Source organism: Mytilus edulis, chromosome 10 (genome assembly GCF_963676685.1).
Source record: "Mytilus edulis chromosome 10, xbMytEdul2.2, whole genome shotgun sequence".
In the NCBI taxonomy this organism is placed as follows: Eukaryota; Metazoa; Mollusca; class Bivalvia; order Mytilida; family Mytilidae; genus Mytilus; species Mytilus edulis.
Genome location: NC_092353.1, coordinates 64459179 through 64486419, shown reverse-complemented (window position 1 = coordinate 64486419; position 27241 = coordinate 64459179). Strand labels below are relative to the sequence as shown.

Genomic DNA, 27241 nt, shown 5'->3' with positions numbered 1-27241 from the left:
GCTAATTAGAACTGGGTCCACATACTTACATTTTTACTCATCCTGTGGTGGAAGTATCTTTTTGTTTAAGATTCCAACAATGTATGACTGAATTCATTTTATTAAAAAATCAGTTGTATACTAAATGATTTTCAAAAAGTCTTGTGTGTATTTTATTTTATTTTCTACTTCTGTGGATTTTTTTGGTATTAAGGGTTTCAATTTTCATGGATTGTTGAAATTTTGAATTTTCGAGGATATCTGATTTCGTAGTTTGGCCAATCTCTATACATATAATGCTTATTAAAAATATGTTGTTCATTAAACTTTTGATTTTTTAATTCAATTGTATCCAAGAAATCCAAGAAAATTGATATCCAACAAATAATAATGAGTCTAAAGTAATCTGAATTTAATTTTTTAGTCAACATGGATAAATGTAGTATTTCAGTCGAATATTTTTCTTGTTTTGATATAAACTAAAGGCTTCAAGAAGTATATATTTCTCACCTGGCATTTTTGACAAAATTATGGATACAATACGATTATTTGTTAAAATTTGTAAAGGGTTCTGTTAAACCCTGCGTCTGGGATGTGATTGTTGCTGTCAGTGTAAAAGTGTAAAGTGTACATTCTTTCATCACAGTTGCCCTCAGGCACTTACGCTGGCCGAAGTTCTAACAAGTGGTCTTTTAGCTAAGTGTACAGGAAGTCAATAATTCAATAGCAGTATATTTATAAAGATTTTGATACTCATTTTATAAGGATTTTTTATACAAGAAAGTTCATGTACACATATTTTATAGTTAAACTTAGCCATGCATTCAAGTGTATCAAAAAATATTGAACTTATGTTTTGAATTTGTTTCCTCTTTAAGCTCTAACTAAGGTACAATTTGTGCACAAAAATCAGTACCAGACTAAATCTTTTGTCTAGGTTAAAGAAATCCCTCCCCCTAGAAACACGAAAGTTATACTTTAATGGTTATATTCTCCCTATTTTGGATTACTGTTGTACAATTTGGGGAAACACCAGTGACCAAAATACAAATAGATTAGATAAACTTCAAAAACGAGCAGCTAGAATTATTCTTGAACTTCCTTATGATACCCCATCAAATACAATGTTTAAAAAGTTATCATGGCTTCGATTTACTGATCGTGTAATTTACCACAAGGCCTTATATGTTCATAGATGTTTATATGGATCTGTCCCAGAATATTTGTCTAACAAACTCTCCTATGTTACAAATAAAAATGGAATGCAACTTAGATCAAATACTACCTAATTACTTAATATACCAAAGGCAAGAACAAACACATATAGAAGATCTTTTTCATATTCTGGCCCAACTTTATGGAATAAACTACCAGAAGCACTAAGACATATGTCAAACATAAATACTTTTAAAACAAACTGCTTTAAGTTTTTACTTGAAAATCCAGGAATTATTTAAATGACTATGTATCAATTTTGATTTATGTTTACTCATGTTCATCTTTTTTATAAAGAAATTGTGTGAATTGCATTGTGAGTGGAGTGTGAGGGCCTCAAGGGAGAATAGTGTTTGTACTAATTGAGCATACCCTCTTGAAATAAAGATTATTATTATTATTATTATTATTATTACAATTACTTACAGGCATAAGAGATTCTTTGTCTAAATCTCTCCTGTACTGAAGCATGGCATGGATAATATTAGAAGCTCTGGCTACCTGCACCTTGGAGGGATGGAGCAATACTGCATCCTGCAAATCAAAAATGGCATAAAAAAACATATTTCCACAGAAACTGAAGTTATATGATGTATCTACAATTGGAAAGTCTATCAAAAGAGAGGATTCATTAATGTGTTCATAGTATCCTTGATGAAGTTGTGTAGTAAATAAAGCTCTGGTCAACAGGTAACCAGTTAGAAAAATTTAAAATAAAATGCTTCCCTGAGTGCAGCTGGATACGACCGCAGAGGTCCAACCCTGAACAGTTGGGGCAAAAATGTACACAATATTCACGCTTGATACAGGTCTGAATTTGGATTGTAATTAAGTATTTGACACATAATATTAATAGGTTTCTGACACAGAATAACTGTAGTCAAAGAACTTAGAATGGGTTATATGATTTGAATTGTATTCACTTTTTTTGCTTTTGTGGAATACACTATGCTGTTGCGAATTAATTCCCCCCCCCCCCCCCAAAAAAAAAATGTAACCCTCTTTTTTTTGCTTTTGTGCAATACACAATGCTGTTGCATATTGACAGGAAAACTATGAGATTGTTGTTTATTTCATTTCAGTGTGTATAGATTTAATAGCTAATCTTGCTACTTTCTGTTTTGAGACGCCCATGATAGAATTAAAATAATAGTTCTAATTTGTCCAAAAAATGTGTTGGAAGTTGAAAAATATTCTTTATAGTATAACTAATCGCCGTATTTGAATATCAAAAATAAGAACGTGTGACCGAACGACGCATGGATTAAACAAGTGCGCAGCACGAGTTTAATCCATAGCGGCATTCTGTCACAAGTTGTCTTATTTTTGATATTCAAATACGGCGATTAGTTATTCTTTTTATTACATTGGCAAATGGCTTTTTTTTATGAAATTAATGTAGAAAATGTAAGGAACTATATCTTTTTCCTACGCATTGACAATTTGTTTTGATCCGACGTTATCGACGTCTTGACAACGCCTATTGTTGTATGACGTCGGAGAGTGAAATAACCACGTTTATTTCACATGTGAAATTATCGGTTTTTATTTAACTGGGAAATCAATGTAATATATAGCAACCAATGTAATAATATATGTTTAATCATCAATATTTTTGTAGTTATGAACATGCATACCAGAATAATATTTTTTTTAATTTTTGCAATAAACTTGCCTTCATAACATTAATTCTGTCTTAAATATTGAATTGGAAAATTAGAAATCCATTCAGGGCACTTTCTTTCTGTATGAGATGTTTATAAATCTGAAATTTCAGGGATAGCATAACTTAGACTTTACACACAGTCACACTTACAATTGCATAAAAGTTGCTGTTTACCATTATAGGTGATCTTCCACTAAGGTAGACATAGTCTTCCCACCAATCTGATACCTAGAAAATAAGAATATGATTAGAAACTTTGGGCTCAGCAGGTGTTAATTTAAGGCATTATCACCCATTGTTTATATTACCACAAGCTACTATGGGTTGGCAGGGCATATAAAATGTAAGTGAAAATTGACAAATACTATGTGAGTGCAATGATTGATTGATTTTTGGTGTCTTACACCACTTTTAAGCACCACATTTAGGCTTTTTCGTGGCGGTCTCAAGTCCAATGAAGTGAATTGATAATATAAGAAATTTCCATAAAGTATACTAAATTAGTATTGGAAAATAACATGTTAAGCAAAGTGGAAAGGGATTAATATAAGTTGCAAAAGTTAAGCAAAGGGATGAATATCTTAATTAAAATTATTATCATAAAATGGATTAGATAAATCTGATAAATATTAAAGGGTTTCATAATGAACATAAAATGTCAAGCAGGCAGTAAATGACATTAGAATGAGTTTGCCCATAAACCATTTAAATGACATCAGAAACCAGAGTTGGTAGAAGAAAATGTAAAAGAAACAAATTAAACATTTGGTTCATGGATTCCATGATTCTCATTTTAAGTCATTATCAGTCTTATTATCTGCTATTTTAACATTTTTCCTTTGATCTTACAACTTAATATTTTTTAGATCAATGGACAGGACTTGATACTCTGAAATATTAGGCAATGACATCATGAACATGTATCACATCAGCAACATCACATGGTCATGTTCTTTCATATAAATTTATCAACGAAATTAGCGTTCCTCTAGACACAACCAATATTAATATGATTTTTTTTCAATATGTAAATAAAGCCATAATAGCACTTACAAGACTGGAAGGACAGATAAAGACACTCAACTGGTACTTCTCTATCCCTGGCCAACTTTGATGAGGGGGCAATAACCAGAATAATTCAGTCCATCCACTTAATTCATGATCCAATCTCTCCTACTTGTTTAGGGCCTGAATACCTAACACAATATAAACACTTAACGAATCCTTGATTTTGATTGGTGCCATGTTTAAGAGATGACCATTCTGCAATCTGCTTAATTTTATCTAGATAAGTAAATCCCAAGCTAATTCCGAATGACTGATTGGAGATTTTTCATTGTCTATGCATTCAGGCATTAATGAAGTAATTGTAGATCAGGGAATTATAACGACTGATTTATTCAGGTTGTGGGGAAATTAATCATTTTGTAATTGCGACCAAGCAAGTTATGTATTGTCCACAACTATAGTCATCAGTATTTTTCTATGCACTTACATAATTAGTAGCCCACCATGATTTGAGTACTAAATATCTGTTAAACTTCTTTCCTGCTCCTTCTTGAAATTCCTTGCTGAGTTTTTCCATTCTTTGATATTTTTCATCCTCCATCAGTGGTTTTACTGATCTTAAATACTTAAAGAGTTAAATAAAAAAAACATTACAACATATACTAGAGCATCACTTTGGTAACTATTTAAACTAAATGGAGATAACATAAATAGTTTATACGGGGGTATATATACAATAACAGTATGAGGTCAAATGGTAAATAGATTGTAATAACACATCCCACCATCCATCCCTTTGAAACAGACCAATCAAAGACTTGGTAAGGATCATGGGATGACCTTTAAAGTATTGGAAATGGTAAGAATATTTTTATTACACTGTAGTAGCAATAAAGCATTGTAGTATAAAAAGCAAATGACCACTTTTTAACTCTTGATTCTGGAGTAATGAGTGTCCTGTTCTATGCAAAGTTTTTCAGGATCGGATCTAATTGTGAAATATGATCTAGGTGAAGACCATATTATAATTACATGTCAAATATAAACACACTTGTATGTCATATATATATACAAATTATTGATGGTCTTCTGATGTCATTCATTGATAACAAGATCTAAGGTATGGAGCTGCATGCAATTGATTGGGTTACGTAATGGACTTTCACTGATGGCAAGAAAACTTTGACGAAAGAAACTTTTACTTTTACAATGAGTGTTGTAAAATATCAAACTATCAGCAAACAGGAAGTGGCTACACAGCTTCTGTCCAAGTTTCATAATAATAATCCATGAAGGTTTGCACATTCATTTTGTCATGATCATAAAATGCTAGATTGCCTTGAAATAGTCATCACACTGATATGTACTGATAGTAATGCAACTTTATACAAGATAAAGATCTATCACAAGTAGCTCCTATAAAACTTATTTTAGCAGAAGACTTAACAGTGAAAATTGCTTGTCAATTGAAAGTCTATATCAATCTTGACCTAGACCATGGGCACTTTAATAGCCATCAAACTGATATGTACTAATAGAAATCCAACTTATTAGAAAACATCACTGATCTATCACAAGTAGCTATATATAGTTCCTATGAAACCTTAATAATTGTCTAACTAGTTTTCAATGACTTTCATCTCAGGCAAGAGAGAAAAACCTGGAAAGAATTGGACATGTGAGACCCCGTATTTCTATGTCCTAGCAATGAATCAAGAAAGGGAAACAAACATATATTGTGATTTAGTTTGTTATAAATTTTGTTTATATGCAATGCTCATTGAGCACTCTGAATTCATGACAGAAACTTAAGCTTATCAGAAAAACTGGACTGTAAGATTTAGTGATTTCAGACTTTTTTTTGTTAACATTGTCATTTAATAAAATATGACCCCAAAAAAAGGTGTGTAGGCTTCCTTACAACTTTTAATAGTATGTTATGCAGTTTAAAAGTATGAGACCTATAGAAATCTGGTTACTGTATATACAATCTGGTTACTATACAATCTGGTTACTGTATATAAGATAAGATAAGATAAGATAAGAATTTTATTAATCTAATCAAGAACCCATAAAGGGCATCATTTTACAACACAATATGATTGAAAAAATCTGGTATATATGTAGGACTCGGAACCGCGATGGTACTCCGAACCGCGATGGTCACGCTGAAGTGCGATGGTCTACGCTGAAGTGCGATGGTTAACACGCTGAAGTGCGATGGTAACATTGTGACGTTAACTTGTTGATATTTACGCTGAAGTGCGATGGTGGTTACGCTGTAGTGCGATGGCCAACTTAAGACTTTGAGTAAAAGCAAAATGCACATGGACTGTTGTAATAAAATAACACCATTAATATTTGGCTGCTAGCCTCTTATTTGGAAGATGTTTTAACTTCTGTTTAGATCAAACCAAAGACTTTAATTTTTGATTTAATCTAATTTTCCAAGTCTCCAATTATTCTTTTAGCACGCAAGAGTATGGAATAAGGTGTTCAAAGGAAGAAAAAAAAGATTCAGCGTGTAGGTCTTTATAATAGTTCTAATTAAGAAGTGTCCATCTCATTTACTTAAATATTATGATAAAACTTAGTAATTGCTCACATTCTTCTTCAATTTATATATACATGTTGTACCTTGCAAAAAATAAATCCAAATAAAGCAGCTGGACCAGATAATATAAAACCTAAACTTCTCAACGAACTGGCCACAGAAATAGCCCCAATCCTTACAATCATTTTCAAAACATCAATAGAAACTGGGGAAGTACCAAATGATTGGAGAAATGCGAACGTAACACCAGTATTCAAGAAAGGAGAAAGATATAAAGCAGAAAACTATAGACCAATCTCTCTAACTTGTATCTGCTGCAAACTAATAGAGCATATAGTTACAAGCCACATCATGAAACATGCTGATCAACATCAAATCCTCTATCCATTACAACATGGTTTCCGTACTAAACGCTCGTGTGAAACCCAACTAATCGAATTCGTGGATGACATCACTAAAAATATGAGTGCAGGTAAACAGACAGATGTTCTTATAATGGATTTCTCTAAGGCATTTGACAAAGTCGGTCACAGTCTCCTAGTACACAAACTAGAACATTACGGTATCAGTGGTAAAACCAATAGATGGATAGCCAGCTTCCTATCCCATCGAACGCAAGCAGTGGTAGTGGATGGAGAGTGCTCATCACATATTGATGTAGAATCTGGAGTTCCCCAAGGCTCTGTCCTTGGTCCTGCATTATTCCTGTTCTACATCAACGACATGCCAGATGGGATCAAATCCACTGTCCGCCTATTTGCTGATGATACAATAGCATATCTTACCATCTCATCTGACAAAGATTCAAATGACCTTCAAAGCGACCTCGACAAACTGGGAACATGGGAAGACAAATGGAAAATGTCCTTCCATCCGGACAAATGCAATGTTCTCACCATCAGCCGCAAAAACAACACCATTCCAACATCTTACACATTGCATGGCCACAAACTGGAACCTGTCAAAAGTGCTAAATACCTTGGTTGCACCTTCACATCCGAACTGAAGTGGAATGATCATATCAATAATATATGTAACAAAGCCAATAGGACAATAGGCTTCCTTAAGAGAAATTTAAGCATAGGAGCAACTTCAGTAAAAGAAAATGCATACAAAAGCCTCGCAAGACCAATAATAGAGTATGCAAGTCCAGTATGGGACCCATACTTTAAAACGGAAATAGATCGCTTAGAAATGGTCCAGAGAAGAGCAGCAAGATACGTTTCCAACAAACACCACAACCACTCAAGTGTCAGCAAAATGATTGAACACCTGGAATGGCCATCTCTGGAAAAAAGGCGAAAAGACGCTAGGCTAACCATGCTCTATAAAATAGAACACGACAAAGTGGCTGTAACTAAGGAAGGTCGTCTTATGCAACCAACACGACTGACGAGGAACATGCACGACAAAAGTTTTCAAATTCCTGCAAGCAGAAGTGATTACAGGAAATACTCATTTTTCCCAAGAACAATCAGGGATTGGAATGCTCTCCCTCCTGGGGTAGCATCAGCACCGTCAGTTGAGGCCTTTAAAGCCTCACTGACAAAGCTGAACTAAATTATCGAATTGGGGGGGGGGGGGGGGTCTGTATGCGCACCTAAGTCATGGCATAATAATCAGCTCGTTGATTGTGGCCATTATCAGGCAGAAGCAGAAGCAGAACCTTGAATGTCGGAACGGAATTTATGCTTTACGTGTACTTATAGCGAAGCTTGTCAATTATTTCACGAAAAACAAAGATGAGGATGATAAATTGGGAAGAACACGTAGGGTTTAGTCAGGTTAATTTCTGTCTGTTTTAGACTGAAACCATAAAAAAACCAAATATCTCGGGAATTAAACAACAATATATGAACTTGATATAGTAAAATCATTGAAAAATTGCTAATACTATCATATTTTTTTTTTATTTTTAAATTGCCCACATAAAATCATATGACGCTTACCGTAAGATAAATTAAGATTAATATTTAGATTAGTATACTGTATTTATCGTACAAAAAGTCTGCGGCATAATTCAGAATACTGGTTAGCCCATTTGGTGACCAAGTTCATCTTTCAGCCGCTTTTCTGCCTAAAATGTTTTAACATATTTTTTTAATCTCAACATGTAATGCTTAAAACTTGAATTGTTTGTTTCTTTCTTATTTCCTTACTTTTCTTTGTTAACATGAAACCTTCATCTTCAAAACCCTATTCTCTTGCCTGCGAATCCATGTCGTATTTTGAAAACGTCATATTATTCAAACGTCATACACAAAACCATCGCACTTCAGCGAAAGGACCATCGTACTTCGGCGTGGACCGTCGCACTTCAGCGTGACCATCACACTTCAGCGTCCCCATCGCACCTCCGAGTCCTACATATACAATCTGGTTACTGTATATACAATCTGGTTACTGTATATATAATCTGGTTACTGTATATACAATCTGGTTACTGTATATACAATCTGGTTACTGTATATACAATCTGGTTACTGTATATACCTTTCCTCATTAAATCATTGACATACCTTATTGACTGTCTCTTTCACTGAAGGCACAAATAACTTTGGTAATGAAAACTGATAGCTCATCAATAAAGGTTTTCTTCCTCCTAATATCTTAACAGTCATCTGTAATAACATTGTAATCTGCTGTATATACTATTAACTAATCAATTTAACAAACAATTTATATTTCTAACTTTAGTGTGAAGAAAACAAGCACTCTAAAGAGTATTGCATAAGATACATAGTCCCCTACTGGTTAAAAAAATCATTGAACTGGAACAAAATGCTAACCTGATCTTTAATTCATCATGGTGTAAACAATATAACAATTACCAGCAATACTCCTTGAATTAAATAGGCAATACCAAGGAGGTTATATTAGAAGGAGAGAGGACGAAAGACGATAATTACACATAAAATGTTACCGACTTTTCTTTAAGTGGGTGTTAATTAGTTGAGATCGACTCTGTCACAGAGGGAAATTTGTCCTAATTACATACCCGAGTAAGAACTGAAACACTGGAGGTGTCATAAACTGCCGGGATATACAATTATTGAAATCTTAATCAGATTTTTTGTGATATTTTTTATTAAGTAATTAAAAATTAAAATTTAATTTTAAAAGTAAACTTATTACCAATAGAAATAAAACAAATATCTGTCTCATTGCCGTCAATGTTAATATCAACAGTCATAACAGAAAGTCACTTTTACGTTGTTCCCGATAAATTTCTCTATGTTTCAATTGCAAATATTCCTTCCGGTCGTTACCGGTCACCGTAACTAAAGTACTTGGCATGTTCGTATATTTTCTATGATTACTACCTGCCAATTCTCATATGCAGAAATTGATAGGTGAAGCAAAAATCTTTGTTTAAAGAAATGTAGTGTTGAATAAAAATCGCTCACTGACTTTCCTTTAAACCCTCATAACTTTGTCATTTCTTAATCTTTTTTCACCGTGGACAGACCGTTGATTTTGAAATTGCGCAACAAATCTTTTTCCAAATCATAAACACCTATGCACTGCACTGTAACTAAAAATACACCTGAACTTTAATGACCCAGTCACTGATAACAATCACGTGACATATGCGATTTATCTAATAGCCCGAACTACTCGCGGTAACAGCCCGGTACATCAGAGGGCCATGTCAAGTGGGTGATAAACATGTCGGTTTCTTTATAATTTTATCATTTTTCTCTGATCGAACTGCTATCCTGGGGATTCTAATTTTGTATCAAGCAGAGTGTTCACTCTCCTTCTAATATAACCTCCTTGGCAATACTGAGTAATATGATTTTTCAAGCTTATTTTTAAACAAAATAGTAAAGACTTGCTGTAGTTTTATTGTATTATAGCTAAATGTATATATTTTATACAGATAACCATGGAGAGTCATCCCTGAGGATTGAAAATCCAATTTCTTCCTTTGCTCCACTATTTCTATGTAGGCACAATACAAGTTTTGGACATTTTAGGATACCTTGTTAATTACCAGGCTTTGAACTAATATCAAATCTGTAATTATATGCAAATATTCATAAAGTAGGCTGAAGAAGGATATTAGGTCACCTCCTTGAAAATATCATGCTATAAATTTACTAATTGGTATTTGACCCAGTTTACATATAATTGATGCCTACCATTGTGTTTATATATAGATGGATTATCAAGTGCATAATTTATTTAATGTTTAATTCATTGATTCCTATTGATAAGTTTTCCATGATATCTACTATTACGTTGTCTTTTATCAACAATATTCATGATATCAATAGAAGAAGTTGACAATATACTATGTTCCTTTGTCCAAGTATATTGTCAATTAGACCCAGTGGATAGTTGTCTGAAGTCATTTAATCCAAGACAGTTAGATAATTTTACCTGAATCTACAAATTATATATGCCAGCGTATTCATTAAGAACCGATTGCCGATTGAAATAGTCGTTTATAATCAAATCTCCATCGGTTGTTTTTCTGATGTCAAAAAAATACAAATCGTACTTTTAGTTTTAGATCGTCGGTCACTTTCTAGCACAATCTAGATAGATATATAACGGCATTTCTGATTGGTTAATAAAATTGGATTTCCGGTAAAATAGATGCTGGTTGTTGAGTTCGCTGCAAAGTACTATCAGATTTTGTACTGAAACCAGGAAAAGTATGCATTAATAGTAATAACGAGATTTTGTAACCAGTCATTAAAGAAAAAGTGAAGCAGAGTAAGGATTTCGGATTTTTTTTCAAACGACAACGAAGCGAAAAAAAGGTGTGTTCTATGACATTTGCATTCAAATTATAATTGAGACACCCTCCTTGGTAATGTTCATGCAGTGCATGATCGTCGCCCTACCAAGAAATGAAAAAAAGAGCAATGTCCTGTCTCGTAAAAGCAGACATCACATTATTTTCATTATGTGATTTTCATTTTCTTGTTTTTAAGTCAGTGATAGAGCCTCTTAAAAGCAGACTCTTTATCTGTTTATTTTTACCATAAATCTTATGTATACCTGTCCCATGGCCTTTCTTTAAAATTTGAAATAAAAGAAAAAAAATGTGTTAGTTGTCTGCATGTCATTGTGTAGCCTCATATATCATAAATACTAGGAGCACTACCTGACACCAAGAGATATACGGTGTAAAGGAGGATATACTATTAGCACACACAATAGGTCTTACTTAACATCCCTAAACATACATGACACAATGAATGCTATTAAAAAAATGAAAAAGAAAACACACACACTCATGCTCTGACTCAACTGATCCAAGTAATAATAATAAAAAATGAATGTCTTGCATTTTGCATTCAAGGATGTACTATGGCCAGGTTCTGGAATTTCTGTCAAATGTTTGATCACTGTTTTTTTCTCCCTATGGGTTAAATATTTTGACCCATTACCATGATGACCCCATTTTTCCTTTCTTAATTATAACACTTCAATTAATAACTCACAAAAAATTATTTTAATACCATGATTTTAAATTCTAGATTATTGTAATTTCAAAAGTGCATCTTTTTTTGCCTTAAACAGTCCATTGAATTCATCATTTAATTTATTGAGATAAGTATTTGAAATTATTAATACTGAAAAATGTTTTCTATGGGTTAGAACTATTTGAATAATTGCATGTCTACAGTTAAATTAAAAATATTTTCAACTAATAAAATCAAATTTAAATCTTTTCCTGAATGATCACCATGTCTTACAGAGTCATGCCTTCATCATTTTCCTCAAAAATTTGCAAACAGCTTCAATAACTTGTTAGCTGAAAGTCTTGATGATATTATTTGATCAACTTTATATGAAAATATGACCATTTTGCTGCTCATTTACCTTATCATCATTAAAAAAAATGGTGTTTGCAAAGAACAAAACTAGAGTTCAGGAGCCCCCCAGAGTGCAGGATTTTGCACCATTTTAAAAAAAATTCTGGGGGCCTTGAGCGGCCCCCAGACCCCTCGCCGTGAAGGGCAACGAGCAAGCTCGTCGCACCGAACGGCTATGCCGTCCGCCGTTGTTGCCTGCTACTTTTATTAATTAGCCTCCTACTTTAAATCTTATTGACAACCCTGTATGCTATTGCCCTTGTTGTTTCTTGTCCATTTCTAGCAGTTGTAATCTTATAAATCTAATATTGTAGTTGTGTTTAAATGTTGGTAAATAATACTTTTGAATTTCTTAGATTTTCGGAAGTGGCATAGATGTTCCTGTGTTCGATTACAAAGTTTCCATCCTGTTTGTCCTACATATTGTATACCACAATCGCTTTGTTCAATTAACCTGATAAATGAGACTATTAGTTTTTACAAAATACATTTTTGAATTTTAATATTTTCAGAGTTTAGTATGTTTCTTATTGTTTTGTATTTTTATCTAAGCCCAAAAGAAGAACATGATGTCCTTTTTATTAAATCATGTAAGAGTTTCTATGAAATATTAAAAGCTGAACATTCTTCAAAAGAAGCAAAGTACATGAGTAGTTAGACACTTACAATCCAAATTTTGGTTTTTAATGACATTGGTCCTCTTGCTTCATACATCCATTTGTGATATCTAAGCAATACCCGTAATGACCATTTGATGATAATTATCTTTGCAAACCATAAATAAGTTGCATATAAAACACAGCTGATGTAATGTATAATGGCAGGAGATTGGTTTGTAAATCTGAAAAATATAAGACAAAACTCAACTCTAAAATCATTCAGACAAAACCAAAGTCAGTAACTGAAATGAAATGAAAGTATCTGAACTTGAAGCAAATTGAAGCAACAGAGGTGCAGAAGATGCATTGGAATTTCTATGTATTTTTTAGAAAAACAAAGTTTTAGTGTAATGTTATGAACAGTTGTGTTTTGGTTTGTTTGTGATTTTTTTTGGGAGGGGGTGGTTGCTTTTGTAGGAATACAGGTGAAATGATGTTTAGTGCTGATATTGTTTTTTAGGTTTACAGAAATATTCTGTTATTGCTTCTTTGACCTTGACCTGGTGTCCTTACCATTAAACCATTTTTAAGTACGTACCATTATTATTAACAGGAATGGTTTTTTTTTATTTTCTGAGTAATGACATTTCAACACATATTGTACCTTTCCTTCTAAGTACTTACACTGCAGCTACATATTGATCTTGAGATTCTATCAATCCAAAAGATGGATCAAATCCTCCAATCTTTAGGGCTAAAACAATTGTTGCTATAAACAACCAACTAGTAGGAGTGGCAGGATAGGTTCCATTTTTAAACTGGTTCTACAAATGGAAATAAACGAAAAATAAGTTTCATAACATTGGGCAAAAATTTAACACATGAGAGCGCTAACGATGCAATTCTCCATATAATCAATATTTCCAACTGGCAAGGCAAATGTTATGTTTAACAGGTTAAAGAAATTGAGCTAACATGACAACCAGATTGGACAGAGTCTCATTTCAGTACTGCAAGAATATACAGTTAAATAACATCAATAACAAAATACTTGATCCATAAACCAGTACAATCTACAACAAATTGTATTTATATCACATGAATACATACATGTATCCTTTTTTACAAGTACATTTTTGTAAGTAAAATAAACAGTAAAGTTTACCTGCATTCTGCCAACCCGTTTTTTAGCTGATCTGAAACCACTTCTCCAGACGGCTTTAAGTGCCTCATGGTTGAGCTTGACATCCAAACCTTCTGGTGTTACTGAAAAGGAGAAGGCTACAGCAGAATGAGCTTCAGCCATGTTGCAGCTTTTCCTTTAAATCTGTGTGGGAAAAAAATCATCTTTTAGAGCAATGTCTGAAATTTTTATTAAATCTACCAAATTTGTTTTCTTTATCCAGTAATTTAGACCAAATAACATACCAAATATAGTTATCCTATTACTTATAATAAGAGAGAATTTAACATTACAAAAAATCCTAACTTTTTTTCCAAGTAGTCACTGAACCATGAAAATGAGGTCAAGGACATTGGACATGTGACTGAAGGAAACTTTGTAACATGAGGCATCCATATACAAAGTATGAAGCATCCAGGTCTTCCACCTTCTTAAATATAAAGCTTTTAAGAAGTAAGCTAACGCCGCCACTGGATCACTAATCCCTATGTCGAACTTTCTGCAACAAAAGTTGCAGACTCGACAATAAACATTACCAAGTGGCATAACTTGTTAAGTATTTAATCAGCACTTATTTTGGAGAGAGTCAAATCATTGCTGATATAAATATATAATATGAGTTTCTGGCAAGAATTTTACACATAAAAGCGCTAATAATGCAGTTTTACATATAATCAATATTTCCAAGGAAAATAACTCCTTTAAAAAAGATTGATCATTGATCTTGTCAAAAAACATCCATAATTTTAACCTATATAATAAATTCCATAAAAATCTGGTAAGAATTGTACACATAAATTGCTCATCAGGCAATTTTACATATAAATAATATTTCAAAGAGGCACAACTCTTTTAAAATTATTAACACTGATTTTCCAACTGGTCCAAAAAATTGATAATAAAAACTAAAGGTGTAAATTTCATAAAAATCTGGCAAGAACTGAACACAAGAGAGCGCTGAAGATGCAATGTCCTACTTAACTAATGTTTCCAAGGGGCATTACTCTCTTTAAAATAAAACACTTCACCGAGCGCAGCATGATAGGACCGCAGAGGTTTGAATTTTGAACAGTTGGTGCAAGTTTGGACACAATATTCAAGCTTGATACTGTCTGAATTTGAATTGTGATCAAATTTTTGACATAATATAGATTTCTGACACAAAATAAATGTGGTGAAGGACCTTAAAATTTGAAATGGGTTAAAATAGTTGTATCAATTTTTCGATTGAAGAGTTCTTGCTATTGCACAATATTGTTCAATTGGATATTTCTTGCTACCGCACAATTTAATACTATGCAATTGGAGATTTCTTGCTATTGTGCAGTATTTTGGTTTGGTAATTTGCACATTACTGTGACAGTGCACAACAGGATATTTCTTGCTGTTGCTCAATACTGTGCATTTGAAGATTTCTTCAATTGCCCAATACTGGGCAATTGTGCAATACTAATATGTGCAATTGGATATTTCTTGCTATTGCACAATACAATGTACTATGCAATTGAAAATATCTGGATATTGGGCAGTATTGTGTTATTGCGCAATTGGATATTTCGTTATTGCCCAATACTGTGCAATTGAAGATTTCTTTCTATTGTGCAATATATATAATAAGCATGGTAATGATGGTTTAGTAAAAAAAATACTTTAAACAAGTAAACTTAACTAGTATAATGCCTTCACAAGTTAATACAAGCACTAAGGCCAGGGTTTTTTAATTTGTTGGTTTACGGATTTTACCCATGAATAAGTCGGGTCGGTCGGTCGGGAAAAAAAAAGAAAAAAAGAAATCTTTTTAAGACAGAAAAATATGCAAAATAAATATATATTTCACCTTTCTAACAATATGTTTGTTATGCTATTTTGTCATCATTTCTTAGATTTTAGTTCGATGAAATCAGCTGTCATAAACATCGCATGACATTCTAATAATTTCCCATAAACAAAGGGGTGCAAGGACAAAGACGAACTTAAATCGTCATTTCACAAACATGAAAAACAGATTCGAGTAGTTCTTAATCAATTCCAGAAAACTTGGTGAATTATGATTTTCAATTATGATTATTGAATATTCAATACTTTAACTTGATGTCTTCCAGTCCACATTTGGACAAATCTATTTCTATCAGATGATGCATCTTACGGACTGATGACAAATATGGGAAACAAACTTATTGTGTAATTGGTTTTAAGCACAGGTTTCGTTTTGCAAAATTATTTGCGCAAACGTCATTTCAAGGTCAGTTATAATTGATTTGTCTATTTATAAAAACGTAAACTGGAAGTTTTATTTTTTTTACTACAGAAAGTGTTATCAATTTTGATAGTGATAAATGCATTTTATTTCATAAAAAAAAGAATATTTTAATTATTTTTCAGAGATAATGGATTTGTTAGGGTCGGCGGAAATAAAAAAGCATGAAAAGTGAATTTTATTTTTATTCTGGAAATCGGCAAAATCGGGTCGGCGGATCCGTAAACCAACAAATTAAAAAATTCTGGCCTAATAATCATTTTCTTTATATTTTCAGAACTAGATTATGGATAATTATAAGTTGGGACTAAATTTGGTTATTTAAATATGAATTCTTAATGGACTATAACCGTTAATGATACAAAATCTGCTATTAACACATTGTCTTGATTTATGCAATGATTTGAAATCACTGAATTCAAAATGTATATCCTTTAGTCTGTTGTTTATGTTTCAAATTTCAGCTAAAGCCTGAATAAAACTTTACAGGATTTATTTCAGCTTAGGAATTACCAGTAAGCTTCTTGCAACTTAAAATACATTAACAAGAGGCTCCCAAAAGCCTGAACTGCTCAGCAGTAATATTTTCAGAGAGATCCATACACCTACACACAACTTGTTGTCTGGAAACAGCTGTGCCAGAAGCGCATGATATACCCGTCACATTTTCAAAAAATAAATTTCTTTTCAAAAATTAAGTTCAATTACTTCTCAATGTCATATTTAGAATTGATGAAAATCAAAAGGGAGCTTAAAATAAGGCGATGTATGTTCTTTTTTTAGCCATGGTCGACATGTTTTTGAGGAGACAGAAAAAAACACAAACCTACAAATCATTCATCTTAAGTTAGGTTTATGGTCCCGTAGTTTCAGAGGAAAAGATTTTTTTAAGTTGAATATTGATAAACACGATAATCAAATTCTGTAAAATTGTCCTTAAAGGTGTCATACCACCAATTAAAAGTCCCTATCTGTTCAACCAAATTTTGCAATTTTCACAGCTTTCTAAATATTTTACCTTAAGTTTAACTTCATAGAAACTAGGTATATCCTGAATTGTACAGGTGTCACCTTTCTGCATGCCAATTTTCAACATACATTCAAAATCATATAAGAAAGCAGAGAGCTTCCGAAAGGAGGTACCACTAAAAATAACCCCTGGTTTTCTGGAAATCTTAAATTAGTATACTATGGAGCGCATTAATCCTCAATTTTTAATGCAAACTCATAGACAGGTAAATTTTGGCTCAAAATGGTCTTAATATATTTCTCTTTCAACAAAACTTTCATTTCTGCAAATTTGTTAGTTAGTTTAGGTGAACAATGATATCAAATGCACTTTTTTTTGTCCGAGTAGGCCTACTTTCACATACGTTCTAAATTTGAGGGAGTAATTGGTGGTATGACACCTAAAGAGACAAAAAAGTTGATTAGAAATCTTTTATTTTGCTTTATTCTTAATCCTTAGTCAATTTGTAGTTTAAAACAGCCTATCTGAGCATTATGCGACTTATAATAAAAATTTCACAGCTCAATTTAAACTGACTGTAATGTATGACTTTGATAGAAAATACTTGAAAATTTCATTTTGGGCTACAGGAACATAAACTTTCAATATCAAGATCATTGTTTGCTAATTTTTTCTTGTTTGTTCTACTTCTCTAAAGACTTCCAACAATTTTTGCAATGAATTTAGTAAAAAATCCAAGGTATTGAAGTGTCAAGGAATATTGACCCCCCTTTTTTCCATCTGGTGTCAGTAAAGTACTACAAATTGATCAAAAGTGCAGTCATGGTCATTTAACTGTGTTTATTTACATCAGTTAATAAAATTTAAGATATAAAAATTTCATTTGGAATAATAAATGGTGCTTTTGTGAGTTTCTGCAGTGCTTACATTAGGCTATGCTATCTGCCAAGTACATAGTATGACGCAATGCTATAAGGGGTAAAAATCAAATAATTTCATTAAATCTGCATGACAAAATTTTTTTGGGGGTAGTAAACAACTTATGTTTCAATGTTTAACACCACAGAATAACTTTCTGTGCATTTATAACATTATTCAGGACATTTTTTATATAAAAGCATATTGTCAGGATGGGAAAAGCTAAAAATAGGACAAACTCAAGATTTAGGCTCTAAATTTGCAATATGTGACATTTTACCCCCAAAAAGATTGAAATGTGGCTACTATTATCTCAAATGATCAGTTAAGACAAAAAAAAAACAATTGTTTTCTGATTTTGATGTTTCACCGCATTTTGCTTAAAGGTGTCATACCACCAATTAAAAGTCCCTATCTGTTCAACCAAATTTTGCAATTTTCACAGCTTTCTAAATATTTTACCTTAAGTTTAACTTCATAGAAACTAGGTATATCCTGAATTGTACAGGTGTCACCTTTCTGCATGCCAATTTTCAACATACATTCAAAATCATATAAGAAAGCAGAGAGCTTCCGAAAGGAGGTACCACTAAAAATAACCCCTGGTTTTCTGGAAATCTTAAATTAGTATACTATGGAGCGCATTAATCCTCAATTTTTAATGCAAACTCATAGACAGGTAAATTTTGGCTCAAAATGGTCTTAATATATTTCTCTTTCAACAAAACTTTCATTTCTGCAAATTTGTTAGTTAGTTTAGGTGAACAATGATATCAAATGCACTTTTTTTTGTCCGAGTAGGCCTACTTTCACATACGTTCTAAATTTGAGGGAGTAATTGGTGGTATGACACCTAAAGAGCAATGACTTGACCTAATGAACCATTTTAGCCCATGTCCAATTGCTCTTAAAGTTTCATTTTTATTAGATATAAGCCAAATACTGCATTTCCCCCCAATGTTCAATTATCAGCCATGGTGGCCATGTTTTTTGACGAAACAGAAAATAAAACGCTATAATGATCATTCAGCTTTAGTTTGGTTGGAACTGGTTCACTTGTTTCATAGACTAAGATTTGTGAAATATTCTACACCTGACAGATGTTGATGAAGACAGATGCCAAGGGATGGCAAAAGCTCACATGAGCTAAAAATTCCTGGCTAATAAAAGATGTTAAATCTTTAACCAGTTGTATTCATGAGCATATTAAAACTTTTAATTACTTATATTTTTCTCCTTCTTTTTCGTGGACAAAGGTTTATTTTTACAGAAAATACTTTATACTTTTTAATAATTTCTAATTTTGAAAAACTATCTTTAAATTGTGTATGCATTTAATGCAATCAATGAGCATTAGTTAAAAGTGTCTCATGTTTTTAAGGAAGGAATGTAATATATGTTTATGTTGCTTGTATATGGTGTAGGATATATCATTATTAGATTGTGACACTGTAATAAACTTAACTTACTTACATTTTATGTACTAATACTTATATAATAAATGTACATAGATATGCTAATGCAAATTAACAGATCTAATATTGTGGGGCTAAGTTTGAGACAAATGATATATCTATATTCACATTCAAGACAGATAAAAACAATTGTATTTTACAGTAACATTGATATGTCAGATCTGCCCTTGATTTACGAGTAATGTCGAGGGGACAACTAGATTACTTTAGTCTGTATAAATTTACATTATGTCACCATGTATATTTATTTCTCAGTTCATGAAAATTATATATCAAACATTTGTACAAATGTATTATTTCATTTAAAAAAAAAATACAAAACTTTCAGGCAACAAGGATAGTTGGTTATTGCACAATAATATAACACTAATCTAGCAATCACTGATTCAGGTCAACAACTGCACTTAATGTTAAGAATATATGTTATATTTACTAATCTGTTACTTTTTCTCATTCAACTGAAGGCTTTTCTTTTTCTTGCACATACTTATAATCAGCATATACATACAATTAAATCAAAGAAAGTTGTTCCAATGTACCTATTGTAATTCTTAATATTATTTAACATATGACTTACATTACTTCAGCAAGCTGGATGCAGTCACTAATGGGTGAAATGTAAACAAAGTCTTAGTCAACACAAGACATCATTTATACATTTGTACATGTATATTTAAGAAAATTAATATTTATCACAGCTGACTAGTCAGCTTGTAATTATCAACAAAGTTGTTATGCTCCAATGAACTTGATGGTTCAAAGTCCATTGAGACCCCCAAAGGTGCTTATATATTTGTTAAATACATGTACAGGTAAAATATATAATCAATATAGACATACCTGATTCTGGTCTTTTAAAGGGAACAAAACTATTGCAATGAATAACTGATAAATTATAACTTCAAATTAAAAAAAAAATCTTATCAAAAGAAAACAAACAATAACATACAAATGTATACAATTAAGGATAAGGGGATATTAGAGGCTTTCATTTGCACAACTTTTAAAAACATTTCAATAGACTAATAAAGGGTTGATGAAACAACATTAATTTTAAACAGTACAAAATTGTATTTGTTATTTTAATGGTTTATTTTTTTTGTTATACCTTTTTACTTTTTTTTATCACAAAAACAGAACTTTCAACAAATTTTAGCAGATTTGTCTTAATTATTAATAGCAACATTAAAACAATCCATCCCTAGCTTCAAATTGGTAATGTTGTACATGTTCACTGATATTAAAATGTCTGAAGAATAATTTTCATTCTTTAATATATGAACTTATAAAAAAATATGTGTTTGACCTATAATGGTTTCCTTTTACAAATTGTGACTTGGATGGAGAGTTGTCTCATTGGCACTCATGCCACATCTTATATCTATAAAATGTCATTTCAGTCAGCCATCTTTGGATATTTGTAACAGCAATTAAGTACATCAATTTAACACCAGTGATTTATTGTTTAATCTTCATACATTAAAGGGAAAATTCGCAAAAAAATAAAAATTTGATATTATGTTCATCCTAAATAAATAAGCATATTCTCAAAATATTAAAGCTTTATTTGTCTAGATAAGTGAGTTATTAGATTTTTAAAATCGACTCTAAATTCTCGGAAAGACGCCATCTTGAAAACTAATGACCACGTATATCTAATTACCACAAAGTCCTAGTACACGGCATGACATGTCCGTTAATCAGTGTTAATATGACTTATCAAGCTGATGGATTTTCTACCTGACCAAGTAATGGAAGCTGAAGAAGTCTACATAGTTTCCAAGATCATCAAATCAAGTAATGATCCACTAAGATTGATAAGAATAATTTAAAAAATATTTTAAAAAACATCTTAATTTTTTAAGAGGGTTAAATATTCAACATACAATGCTGAGGTCAGGTTAAAAAGCTGTAAATGACATAATATCGTACAATGGTTTTAGCTGGTCAATAAATTTACATTTTTGGCACCCAGATACAGTATCAAGTATTGTATGAATTATGCTATAATAATGTTAAAGTAGTCTCAATAAAGTGAAAAAAGTCCGGAGATACTTATTATAAACTGAGATTTATCTCCTAAATGTATGTAAAAGTTTTTTTAAATGCTTTTTTTTTTCGAACGTATATTTTTAGCTTATTTTGGGTTTTTACCTAACTTGACCCATGTTCAAAAACTTGTCTTCTTGTAATCAGCGTGGCTTAATACAGGTAATTGGGACAACATCCCTAATGCGCCTTGAAATGAGGAACTCAAAAGTCACGTGTAAAGAAAAAATCTCTGTGTAGTGATATTGGACATGTTTCTATTTTTAACAAATGACTGAACTTAATTATTTGTGGTGATTAGGAAAGTAGAGGAACATAGAATAAATGTGTAAAAACTATGGAGCTATTGAATGTGTTCAAAGTATTAAATTTTCAAAGAACTTATTGTGTTAAAAAGGGGATATTTTACCACAAGGAGCCGCATCACAAAAGGATGTTCGGGGTTTGCTAATTTACGGAAAAAGTAATCTCACTTCGTACCCTGAAAATTTAACCACATATGTGAAAATATCACAGCTTCGAAACGAGCTATCATACATATCCAAGTTTACGATATGGACTGAGCTACAGGAAAAAACGTTACCATTACCGCCTATGTAAAAACAATTAAAGATATTGAGCCAATTACCGGGGTATTGTAAATGTGACATATTCAGGTATTCTAACGGTCGACTTCCTGGCAGGCTTGTTTAATTTAATACACAATGAACAAGGTCAATGAATCACATGCGTGATCGCAAGTGAACCAGATGTGCACAGGTAAAATTTATAAAATATACCATACCAATATAAAACTGTCCGTGATATACGGCCTTTGTACAAAATCTAACAATTTTTTTAAGAGTGATTGTAAGAATACGTATAGATTACCCCACTGTTTTCAATTTTACTTTTATTTATATTTCAGCACCTATTCTTCCGTTTTTATATATATTTTTTAGTCCCGTTATTTCATATAAGTAATTCCTCCAGTTTTTATCCTCACATATGTGACTTCATTTTCAATCTAGAAAACAGTGGTATATTTTGAAATGAATGCCGTTTTATTTTAATAACTGTTCATTCATTTTACATGTGAAATAAGAATATCAATTTGTAAACTTCGGACTATACAAATGCAGAATATACTGTGCAGGTTTGCTTTCGTCTAACGAGATAAGAGAACTGAAAAAACTGTCATATAAAAACAAGCACGCTCAAATCAAAATATAAAAATATGTCAGTAAAAATTAACTTGAACAGCAAAATTAACAACCTTTGATCTCGAGTGTATTGGTAATAAATTTATGTATTTTTATAATATAGCTCCGTCCATAATCCAAATGATATCAGGGTTGAGTTCAATATCGTAGCAGCTACGTAGCCGCTACGTAGCTGCTATCAATATCTATGTAACAACTAGTATATAGCTACTCGTTCAATAGTCAAAATCTACGTAGCGCTACGTAGCAGGTACGATATTGAACGCAGCCCAGATAATTATTTTTCATAAGATTAACCCTTCCAACCTCACTTAAATCTGAGACTGTGTTATAGTAGTCTCAGCTAAAATCTAATGCCAAACGCTAGAAGTAAAAATGTAATACAGGTACACCTTTCTTTAATCATGGCTTTCAAATGTCTAAATTTAAGTGTTCCCGTACTATTTTTTGCCAGGTTTATAAGACAATTAAAATGCTTATGTAAAACTAGTTCTATTTTCCCTTTTTAAAAAACATAAATAAATCATAAGAGTGTATATCATTTTATTCCGAAAACTAAATTTAATTTCCATACTTTAACCGGTTAATTTTTTTAGTTTAGTTACTTATTTGAATTCAAATAAAATAATAGCATCAAATATAATAAAATAATTCCACGGCGATTCACTTGTATTTGTCAACACCTTGAAAATGTATTTCAAATTTGTGTATTAAATGCGACCTCCTGTCTTATAATCCACTGATCCAAATAGACAGTCGCACCTGGCACAGAGTGCCCTAGAGGCCAAGCTAATTACCAATCTGCAAATGTGATGTCCACACTTGAATGAATTTAGCGTCTTTGTTCTTCATACCATCCTAAAATATTTAATAGATTCTGGTACAACACAGCTTGACCTCCAAAACTGTGTCTCAGATTTCCAAAAACATCAATAGAACAAATTTTATACCCAATTGAATTTAGTGATCTCTTATGAATTATTGTTGCAAATTTCATTGTATATTTATGAGAGAATGAAATACAATAGGAAAAATCTGAGACACAGTTTTGGAGGTCAAACTGTGTTGTGCAAGAATCTATAAAATATTTTGGGATGCTATGAATAACAAAGAAGCTAAATTCATTCAAGTATGGACATCACAATATGGCAACTAATTACATAACAATTAATTATGTAATAATTATGTCATAATGAAATTATCACAATTTGGAAGATTAATCCTTCTTCTTTCTTTTGGTACCTCATTTATAAAATTTAAAGAAAGATGAGTGGAATTACATCAGTTTAAAGATGTCTGGTTGGGGATGAAAAATCTTTGTATTGTGCTACCTTAAGTCCATTAATATATTATATTTTTGGAGGAAGTATCATTGACCATGTTCATTCTTGAGAAATAAGAGCTCCAAAAATAATGATGACCATGTCTAGTGTATCAAACTACCCCACCCCAGATCAATGGGATAAGGACAAAGTGCTTGTAAGCACTGAAGGGTACAGATTGCTTTAATTTATCTGTGGAAGTAAGATTAAATATTGCATTATTTAAAGCATTGTCTTGGTTGTACATGCAACTGCAATTCTGGACAAAGGAAGATAATCCACTTTATAAAAATGTCTTAAACAAAGTCAATGACATCATTGAATTTCATATTTTTAGAATAGATAACGTAACGGTACCCAAATTGCACCGAGTACCCAAATTGCACCTATTTTAATATCAAAAATAGCAGCGAAAATCTAACAAGATTTCCTAGAGACTAAAAATATGGTATTTTTATGATTTGATACTATGCACGTCTTTCAACATAGGTAAAAATATTTAGATGTACACAAAACGTTCACAATATTTATCAACAGATGAAGTGTTTACTGAAAAAGCAAAATGTACGGAAACGTCGCCATGCGACATCATCAAAACGTCATCTTTTTAAAATTAACAAATACAATACGTTTCAGGTATCCATTTCTTAAAAAATGAAGAGTAAGCATGGACAAATATCCAATTGTTCAAAATATTTGAAAAAAATAAACAAAACCTCTGTTATTCGACTTTTGACGATGCGAATTTAAGCATGGATGCAATTTGGGTACTCCTCATTACAGAATCTGGGATGGTTTGGAGGTAAGTTCAGACCAATTTTTCTATGATTCCTTATGGATTGAAAATCAAATTGGTGTACCTTTATAATAAAGAAGGATACGGCTACAAAATAAACACAAAATGGAAATTTTTGTCTTGATCATAAAAAAACTTAGTTGAAAAAACTGTCAAAATAGATGCAATTTGGGTACCGTCACGTTATATATAAGTTTCCTGCACCTTTTCTTCACAAGTATAACATCATTTTGTAATAAAATAAAAGTTGAAATGCAGAGATCGATGGGTCTTTAACCGTCAAAATAAAAGAAAATAAATGGTGGAAGGTAGGTGAAATGAAGAGGTAAATGAAAAATGAAAAAATTGATGCCTAATTTAAATGGATCCAAGGCAGTAAGTCTGCGAAAGAAGCAACGAGCAGTCATCCATTTTGGACAGTAGAATATCCACTTTTTTGATAATATGGGATGAATCTAGCCAAGTAAGAATAATCAATATTATTGCATCAAAATATACGAATCCGGGTCCGTTCGCGCCCATTCACGTTCGCACCCACTCATGTTCGCCCCCTTTCACTTTCGCACCCTACATGTTCGCGCCCAATTTTCATTGGTTTTGTGTTTAATAACTTTGTCATTAAGTTTTGGCAAGTGTATTCTTATAAGTATATTTGTTGTTATTGTTTAAAAATAAAGTGAGACAGCATTTTGTTTTGTTGTTGAATAAATTTTAATCATGCTTTTGATAGTGTATTGTTAAAAATAACAATTTGTAAATAAAGTGGGTTTCTGTCAACGTTTTATTTTGTGTTGAATAACTCTTAATCATGGTTTGGTTAGTGTATTGCTATAAATTTGTTTCATTGACTTGTTTCAAAATAAAGTGAGATTATGACTACGTTTTTTTTTGTGTGCTGAATAAATTTTATCATGTTTTGGTTGTAATAGTGTATTGCTATATTTTATTGTTTCATTGTTTCAGATCAAAGGGACCAAGCTGTTAAAAACAATTATCTTTTGTGTTTTTTAATTAAAATCTTCAATGTTTTACTCATACCAAGCTAAATACATTCAGTATTTACACCAAAGCAATTTAAAACAACAATCATGATTTTCCAATTAGTCAACTGGAATTTGATTAAAATTGGGCGCGAACGTGTAGAGTGCGAACGGACCTTGGGTGCGAACATGCGAGGTGCGAACGTGTACGGTGCGAACATGTATTGGGCGCGAACGGACCTGATACCAAAATATACAACAGCATGACAAAAATGGCTAACTAGTTACAAAAAACTATTGGCCTACTAGATAACAGCAATGACACCCATCTTAGCATATTCCCAAGGCAAATGTAATTCTTCGGAAGATATATCATATGTCCTTCAGTTAATACACCTTATCACTATTTGTCCGCCATACCTGGACATCACACAGATTTTCACAACATAATACAAAATATCTGACGCATATTAGAAAAGTGATTGTTGTATGACATCAATAGTTCGAGCGGGACATATTCTTGGGTCAGATTGGATTCGCCATGTTCGCGTAATAGCGATACGGTGTATATTTAAGGCACTGCCACTGGCAGCTCAAATGTAAAAAAATATGGACATGTATCCATTAGCTAAGTCGATGTGAACATAGGAAGCAAATGGTTAATTTTTAGATAAAGAGTATATACCGTGCAAAAGAATAATGGGGGACTATAGTATAAACTGAACAGGAAAATAATTTCAGTTACTGAGTTCCCTCTGACATTAATGCCTTTGCTTACAGCTGTACATGGACGAAAGTGTATGTACTTCAAACCAGTAGGGAATTTTGCTGTATCTCTGTACCAAATACATGTGGTTAAATATGATTTGTTATTATGTTATAAAGGGAAATCATACCAAAGATATACAAAGTTCGAGTTCTGGGGAATATTGTCGTCTGGTTTAACATCACGTGACTCAGTGATCAGATGCGTTTTAAATATATAGGCAATATCATTCTCTTTCAAACGTTTCGACAACCCAAACTTAGAACTTGACGTTCGGTAAACCATCTTGTGTAGGTTTGTAGTGAAGTGTTTTTATTAAAATATTAAAATAATAATAATAATAACAGTTTTCGTGGGAAAAAAATGGTTGATTATATAGGGAATCACTGAAGCATGACTGTGGAGCCCCCTTTTTATGAAAAGTTCTGGATCCGCCTCTATTGTACCATAATTTCATATTCAGCACAT

At 32.1% G+C, this 27241-nt stretch overlaps 1 protein-coding gene across 5 annotated transcripts in view; it reads right to left on the bottom strand.

Moving 5' to 3' along the window:
- The window catches only part of LOC139492243 (carnitine O-palmitoyltransferase 1, liver isoform-like), a 56209-nt gene extending 29165 nt beyond the window's left edge, over positions 1-27044 (bottom strand). The window contains exons 1-9 of one of the 5 annotated variants that reach the window (XM_071280435.1): positions 19037-20399; positions 16545-17230; positions 14021-15739; positions 13540-13679; positions 12923-13097; positions 8942-9043; positions 4356-4493; positions 3011-3088; positions 1621-1728 (exon numbers count right to left, since the gene is read on the bottom strand). In XM_071280435.1, the coding sequence (XP_071136536.1) occupies positions 1621-1728; positions 3011-3088; positions 4356-4493; positions 8942-9043; positions 12923-13097; positions 13540-13679; positions 14021-14161 (882 nt within the window). In that variant the 5' untranslated portion in view covers positions 14162-15739; positions 16545-17230; positions 19037-20399. Of the gene's footprint in view, positions 1-1620; positions 1729-3010; positions 3089-4355; positions 4494-8941; positions 9044-12922; positions 13098-13539; positions 13680-14020; positions 15740-16544; positions 17231-19036; positions 20403-26903 lie in introns of those variants that run through there. The other 4 variants (XM_071280433.1, XM_071280431.1, XM_071280432.1 and 1 more) reach the window with 4 other exon arrangements.
- Between the last annotated feature and the right edge of the window lie 197 nt (positions 27045-27241).